The 8,300-nt window shown below is 25.1% G+C and overlaps 1 protein-coding gene across 2 annotated transcripts; it reads left to right on the top strand.

The window, feature by feature from the left end:
* Positions 1–1,083: 1,083 nt before the first annotated feature.
* LOC103576811 (probable serine/threonine-protein kinase ndrD) lies at positions 1,084–6,803 on the top strand. 2 transcript variants are annotated; one of them, XM_053741127.1, is made up of 3 exons: positions 1,084–1,585; positions 2,140–6,125; positions 6,211–6,326. In XM_053741127.1, the coding sequence occupies exons 2-3, from the start codon at positions 2,207–2,209 to the stop codon at positions 6,237–6,239; spliced, it is 3,948 nt and encodes a 1,315-aa protein (XP_053597102.1). In that variant the 5' UTR covers positions 1,084–1,585; positions 2,140–2,206; the 3' UTR covers positions 6,240–6,326. The 2 variants fall into 2 exon arrangements, with proteins under 2 accessions (XP_053597102.1, XP_053597101.1); XM_053741126.1 differs by having other exon boundaries at positions 2,140–6,803.
* The last annotated feature ends 1,497 nt before the right edge of the window (positions 6,804–8,300 follow it).

Raw genomic sequence — 8,300 nt, 5'->3', positions numbered from 1 at the left:
GAAAAATAAAAATTAATTTTAAATTTGTGTAAGATTATCATCTTTCATATATTCATTTTTCATTTAGTATTTAAATTATATACTTTTTTGAATCTACTAATATTCTTGCGCTATTATAGTGGCAACATTGCATATATTGTACGTAGATAGTAGGATACAGGATACAGGCATGGAGATTAGAGGGTACAAGTCGTACAAGTTATAGGTATATCTATATGTAATGTGTAATATAAAATACAATTTTCCTTCCCTTGACATATGTAGTCTTACATTCCCTAGTTGCTCCTAATCCTCCGAATGTAGTGTACGCTCATACACTTGATATACCTTGATATATATTAGTCTTGGGTAGTTCGCGAACGACCTAGGTCAGAAGAGCGCTCCTTTAGGTGAACTATGCGAACTAGTTCGTCGATGATCTCGCTCTTAGTTCTTTTTATATTTTTTTTAGCGTCGGTTTAATTAGACACTGGCGCTATGTGACCAACCGAGTTATTTACTTTTTCTGTGCGCGCCTTGATATTGCGAGAGACTATTTTTATATATTAGATCATTACTCAACGAGACTAGCTGTTGACTAATGATTAATATAAATTATTGAATTTTTTCATTTTTACTTAAGTAAAAGATTTGATGTGCTATAAAAAAATGTCAACTTTAATTGTAATAATTAGCATTTTTTAAGTATTGTAATATAATTACGCATTATACTAGAAACGAGACTAGCTGTTGACTAATTATTAATATAAATTCTTTTATTTTTTCATTCTTATTTAAATAAAAAATTTTATGTTCCATAAATAAACAGAACCAGCATTAATCATAAATATATTTTTTTTTCTATTTATTGTTTTTATTAAATTATTTAAACAAAAGAACTAATGAACTAAAAGAACGAACTAGTTCGCCATTGGATTATGAACTAAATTGAGCGCTCTCAGTGGTGACCGATTAGGCCCAAGACTAATATATATACAGATTGTACCATTGTACGCACTGTACTGTACTGCACTGTACCACCAGAACCAGACTGCAGCGATTACAGTAGTATAAAGTATAACTAGTATTGTCATCCCACCGAGAGAATGCACCTCGGGTGTCGTCGGTTTTTACTCCCACCCTAGATGTTTTATATGCTAAATGTTCTCCTACTTTTCTGTGCGCATGCGCAGTTCATAAATGTTTGGTAGTGGGGGCAATTTCCAAAGTTTATTCTCTTACTGGGACTACAATACATACGTATTACGTATACTGCAGTAAACCGTAGACTGTAGTGACTGTAGCAGACTGTAGTACAATCTTTAATAATTTCATTATTGTATACTGTGTTTGTGTGTTGAATTTTGTGCTTATAACTGCTTATGACTCCTAACCTCTTTATGTTGTTACACGTTACTGTATAATTTAATTTATAATAAATATAATATATTTATCGACATATATTATTATTATTATTATTATTATTATTATACATATGGAGATATAATTTCAAAAATCTTATTATAAAAATTATAAAGATTCGTAAAATAATAATATATTTTCATAGGCAGTAACACCGTACAACACAGTGGAAACATGAAACCAAGTATGTATACAATTTAATCTTTGTAGTTATACTAATAATATATATTATTAATTTAAATAAAATATCATTTATTTATATAGATAAATTGTTTGACAACGAAAAGATAAATATAATAACATGAACATTAATAGCAAATTATAATATTCAAGTCACCCCAATACTCGATTTTATTAAAAATAATAATAATAATAATAATAATAGTTATTATTATTATTATTAAGAAATTATTTATTGACACACATGCATCTTTATATATATATATATTGTAATCTGTTATTTTTGTTAATAGAAAAGAAAAGACAAAAACAAACTGAATGTAAATAATTTATTGTTGATAACTATTTGTTATTTTTTAAAAAAATTTATAAATTCAAATCAATAACTTGTGAAATTTTTAATAATTTGAAGAATAATTGCTAATTTTCTTAAATTTAATTAATTTTTTTCTTTTATTTATTTATATTTACAATTTATTTATATTTTGCTTCTCTATTTAACCATAAATATTAAATTTTACTATTATTATTATTAGTTTTGTTTTTTCATTTTTTCAGAAACAATATTGATTCATACATAATAATAAAAAAGTTGGAAAAAAAAAATAATAATAATAATAATATTATGGTAAACAATCTAATAAAAATGAATCGTCAAGAGGAGTTTATATCAAAAAGACAGGTTTTATGTAGACCTTGTTCTGTAATATTAATAAGATTATCAAATTCTGAGATCAATAAATGGAGAAAGAGAACAACAGTACAACAATTGGAACGGCACTATCCTCGTCGTCGTAAAAGACTGAGCTCATCAGAAACATCAACGAATGATTATTGTAGGCTATTGAGACCAAAGAGAAAATTAATTTCAAATAATTCTACCGGTGCAGTATTTGATTCATCTTTATTATCCCATATGTTGGATGATTCAAGTTCTGATAATAATAATTATGATGATGATCATGATAATGCTGAAAAATTAAAAATTAACGATACATTATTAAAAAATGATAATATACCATACACTGTTATTACTAATAACACCAACAACGCCAACAATACAAATTCAACTTTTGTCACTAATAACGTATCATCAATAAATTATGATAATATTCAAGCATGGAAATATAAAAGAAAGCAAGAGTCTTATTCACAGTCAATATCTCATTCAATTGATGATGTAAATAGAAAAAGAAAAAAAAATATACAAGAAATAGTAAATAGTCAACTAAAAGTTGATAATACTAAAAATTGTCATTTAAATTTAAAAAAACCTTGTATCATCAATGACAATAGTGAAAAAAATAATATTACAACTTTAAATAATTTTTGTCATTTAATAAAAGAAGTAAGAATAATTTCACCACGATTAGAAGAAATAGATGATCCACATGTACGACAATGGCAATTAAAAACTGCTGCTAATACTGCTAATACTGATAATACTGATACTACTAATACTACTAATGATGCTTTAATTTCGACTACTACCACTATTACTACCACTACTACTACCACCACTACTAGTAGTACTTTTGAAAATAAATCTCAATTGCAACTTGCATCTACATCTACATCGAAAATTATTGCTTTGAAAAAAACAACAATTAAACCTCTAAAAAATTTATTATCAAAAAAAACTCAAAAAATAAAGCGTAAACTTGAACCAAAGTCTACAACTTTAGAATGTAATGTTTGTTTAACAGTGTTTGACAGTAAAGTAGAATTAGCTAAACACATTTATACACATACACCACGTGAGCTCCAAGAACGATTCGAAGCAGCTCAAATAAAAATAGATCAACAACAACAACAACAACAACAACAAATCCAAGAATTATCGGATGAACAAAATAATATAAGTAGTAACAATAATAATAACAACAATAATAATAATAATAATAATAATAATAATAATAATAATAATAATAATAATAATAATAGTGTAGTAATAAAATTAACTGGTAATGAAATAAATAAACAAGTTGGTAATAATGGGCAATTACCTTTACTTACTAAAACAACAGCAGTAACAACATCACAATTACCACTCTCTGCTATTGATAATAATATTATATCATCTGCATCTGCATCATCATCATCATCATCATCATTATCAACAGCACCAGTACCAATTACTATCTGTCCTTGTCACAATAATTATAAAAACAATGATTTTAGTGTTCAAATAGAAATGGTATTATTTTGTGAAATATGTCGTACATTTTATCGTCGACGTGATTGTTTTGAAACTCACTATAGATCCAGCCCAAAGTGTAATAAGGACAGTGATGGACGACGAAGTCATAGACTAGTTAAATTATTTTGCCTAACGTGTTGTATAGTTATTGATGAATTGTCAAGTACCCATCAACATATCCAAGAACATGCCAATATTAATAGCAATACATCTATTACTGTTGTTTGTAATATCTGCAAAGTTGTATTTTCCAGTGTAGGAACAATATTTTCCAATCATTGGTATAATCATGTACGAGATCCAATGTTTACTGCTAGTTTATATTCATTTCAAAAATTATATATACAAAAGCAAGGACAGTTACCTATTGATGCAACACCAAATGATAAATATATTTTTATAGCTGAATTTGTATGTCATATTTGTAAAACACAATTCATTTCCGAAAGTATTTTAGATAATCATATTAAAAATGAATGTAATAAACTACCACCAATAACAACAACAACAACAACAACAACAACAACAACAACAACAACAGCAATTATTCCGACAACAACAACAACAACAACAGCAGCAATTATTCCGACAACAATAATTTCAGTTGTAGACAAAGTAAATAATACTATTATGTCTACTCCTATGACTGTTGTAAGTAATTCATCATTAAATTTATTTGAAAAAAATTTAATACAATCTTCGCCCATATCTTTTTTAAAATGTCCTACCAGTGATAGAACAATAATACCAAAAAATATCGAACAAAGTATAACATCTGATGGACGATCAATTAATAGTATTAGAAATAATAATCATAATTCATCAATTGCTGTATCTTTAGTTATTGACAAATCAGGAAATCTTCGACTTATTTCTACGCCTACAAATACTTCAATAATAAAAATTACTGGTAATAATGATACAATTGTGAATAATTTACAGACTATATCAACTAATAATAACATTTCAAAAGGGCCATATACTTCTAATGATAAAATTAAATTAATAGCTGATAATAAACCATCACAAACTAAATCATCAGCAGAATTAATTGATATTACGGATAATGACGATGATAAAAATGAAAAAAAAATAAATAATAGCAGCACAATATCCAATGAAATTACTAATGTAAAAAAATTACGAAAACCAGTTGGAATAGCTACAAGTGTAGAGGATAGTAGTAATGTTGATGTTACCAAAAATTCCTTATCTTATAATGATGTTAATACTCAAGTTAAAAATGATGAAATTATTATAGAAAGCATATCAACCGTAACAACAAAAAAAACAACATCAAATAATTTAAATAAATATAATACTGTTGAAAATAATATCAATAATACACATGATATTATTATTTTGGATGAAGAAAAAAATGAAAATTCTCTCAAACAACGAGGATTTTTGCGTGTAAAAAAATTTTCCGAATTACAAGCTGTAAAAAATTTTGCTTGTCAACATTGTAAAGCAGCATTTGATAATGCAACTTCATTAAATGAACATTTGATTGGACATAAAACAACGTTAAAAAAAAATTTAAAAGGACGTATTCCAACAATGAGAGCTGCTTTAGTATTACCCTCATCACCACAGCCATTAGTTAAATTTCCTTCCGTCCTTCCAAGGAGTTGTTCAGAATTTAATAATAATTCAACTTGTCCATCTTCTGATAATTTAATTCATAGAGGAAATATAAATCCATCATTAAATATTTCTACTGAAATTAATCAACAGTTTATATTACAAGAGCATAATAATATTCCATTAGCAGCACATAATCAACAGTCATTATTAACATGTCCATTATGTATTATTTATCAGTGTAAAAAACAAGAGGATCTTGCTGAACATGTATCAAGTGTCCATTGTAGTAAAATAAATAATAATTTAAATTATACTCGAGAAATAAACGATAATTTATTATTATCATTATTATCATCATCTACATCTACATCTACAACAAGCATATCATGGAACAATATAACTAATAAACCTGATCAATCAATTGTTACTGGTATTGGTGTTGATAACATTAATAGCACTAACATTAGCACTAGCACTAACAATACTAATACTAATACTAATATAATAAATTCATTAAAAAGAACCATCTTACAACCATCATTGCCATCATCATCGCCATCTTCATCGTCGTCAGAAGTACGAAGTGAAATAAAAAAAAAATGTTATAGCTGTAAATTTTGCAAGTTTGATACATTTGATAAAAATGAAATAATTCAACATGTTTTACGGCATGACGTTACTTCTGATCATGCTGCTACTGTTGCTACTACAACAACTCCTGGTTCACTATCATATTCTTCACCTATTATTACAAATGGTACTACCGATATTGCCATCAATAATAATAATAATAATCACAATAATATTACTAATATTAATGATAATAATTTTATTGATAATAGGCTTTACAGTTATAACTCACAATTGGTAACTACGACATCAGCAAAACCACCAACAACAACCACAACAATAACAACAACAACAATAAATTCCCATATATGTCCTATTTGTATGAGCTTCCAATCAACTTCATTTGATCAATTGAATCAACATATTAAACTAATTCACTATGCTTGCTTATTATCTGATAATGAAACATTTCTTTGTTTAGAGTGTCCATTTTTCCAGGGTTTTCATGGCCCAGAAGTGTTAAAAAAACACAAAGATATTTATCATATTCATATTTGTCCATTTTGTCAAAAACAATTTCAATTGTACAATGATTTTATAAAACACCCCTGTACGCAAAATAGTGTATCAAAATAAACTTAACAATAATAATAATGATAATAATAATAATAATAATAATTATTATTATTATTATTATTATTATTACGATAATGTCAAGATCAAATATTTTAAAAAAAAAACATCTAATTACCTCAATATACGTTGTGCATAGGCAGTGTATGTATTAGTACTTTTTATAGGTATATTCTATAATTAACTTTTTCAAAAAAATAAATAAAATAACGTTAACGAATCTATCGTTCTCTCTCTCTCTCTCTCTCTCTCTCTATATATATATATATATATATATATATATATATATATATATATATATAGAGTATGTAATTACATATATATTTAATCATAATATAAGAACAATATTTATCTCAAATATTTATAATATAGTATTATTTAATTACTTGGAATAAAAAATTAAAGAGTCTATTAGTTTAATGTCTGTATGTAGTACTATCAAGTAGTAAAAGTTTAATAATAATAATAATATTATTAATAATATTTAATTGTATAAGTATTTAGTAATATTCAATTTATAATAAATAATAAACTACTGATTAATTTAGCTGCTGCTGCTTATTATGATAAATAAAATTATTTGTTTTATTAGTAATAATCACCAATATGGCCTTTACTTATATGATTATTATTGTTGTTGTTGTTATTGTTGTTGTTGTTGTCGTTTTGTTGTGTTACATGTATATCTAGTAGTAATGTAAATTAAGTTTAAATACATTAATATAATTATCTATAGTTTAGAAAATAAATAACTTTATTAAATTATTAAATTTGTAAGCTTTATATTTTTTATTGGTAAAAAAAATTAAAATAAATTTTTTTAATATCAAGTATTAATAAGTTTATTTTATTTATTTAAATAATAATTATACATAAGTAAAATATATGTAATTAAAATTCATCAATCAAGTATGTAATTTTTATTTATATAAATTTACAATACATACACGATAATTAAAATTTTTTATTGTTATCGTGTAAATTGCTGAATTTTTTTGTTTATCTATAATATCATCGAACTATTGCTCCCTGTGATCACAAATCAAAAATACAAATTATTATTAGGTATACAAAAAATTATTTAACATAAAAATTTTGACTTTTCTCATTGTTTAGAAATTTACTTACATACCTTTATTTTGAGAATTTAATTTTCTAAGCTTAACATCATCATCATCATATACAAGTAACATCTACTACGAAATTCATCTAATGATTCAGATATAGTAATTTTAAGTGGAATAGAATTACGAATACTGCATCCAGTAATTATAAACGACCGTTGATAAGTTGTTATTGTTATTTGAGCAACAGTTGTTGTGAATTTTATTTATAAATATTATTGTTGGCACGCGCAATTCACAAAATACAAAATTATCTATATCATAATTTTGCTAATAATGAATTATTAAAAGAGTAAATGGTCTCACTAAAGTCATTTTAATTAAATAATACATATAGTTAATGTATAAATAAACATACGTGTTATTTTCTAATAAATTTATTTCTTTTGTGTTGACTAAATTTATATAATTTTTTAGTAAGGTAAGAGACCTAATACCTGATCATTTATATATTAGTATATTTATATTTACTGGATTTTACTAAATCAGGAGATATAGATATACAAATATATGGAGTGATCGAGTACTAGGTCTTTTACCTTACTAATATATTTAAAAAAAATAAATTATTTAAAAATTTGTCTAAAATCCGAGTTAAATATCTT

Source organism: Microplitis demolitor, chromosome 8, assembly GCF_026212275.2.
Source record: "Microplitis demolitor isolate Queensland-Clemson2020A chromosome 8, iyMicDemo2.1a, whole genome shotgun sequence".
Lineage (NCBI taxonomy): Eukaryota > Metazoa > Arthropoda > Insecta > Hymenoptera > Braconidae > Microplitis > Microplitis demolitor.
Note: the sequence above shows the minus strand (reverse complement) of the source record. Positions and strands in the feature narration are given on the sequence as shown.

Excerpts from the sequence above, each read along its gene's own strand:
- LOC103576811 (XM_053741126.1), top strand. The coding sequence starts at position 2,207 with ATGGTAAACAATCTAATAAAAATGAATCGTCAAGAGGAGTTTATATCA.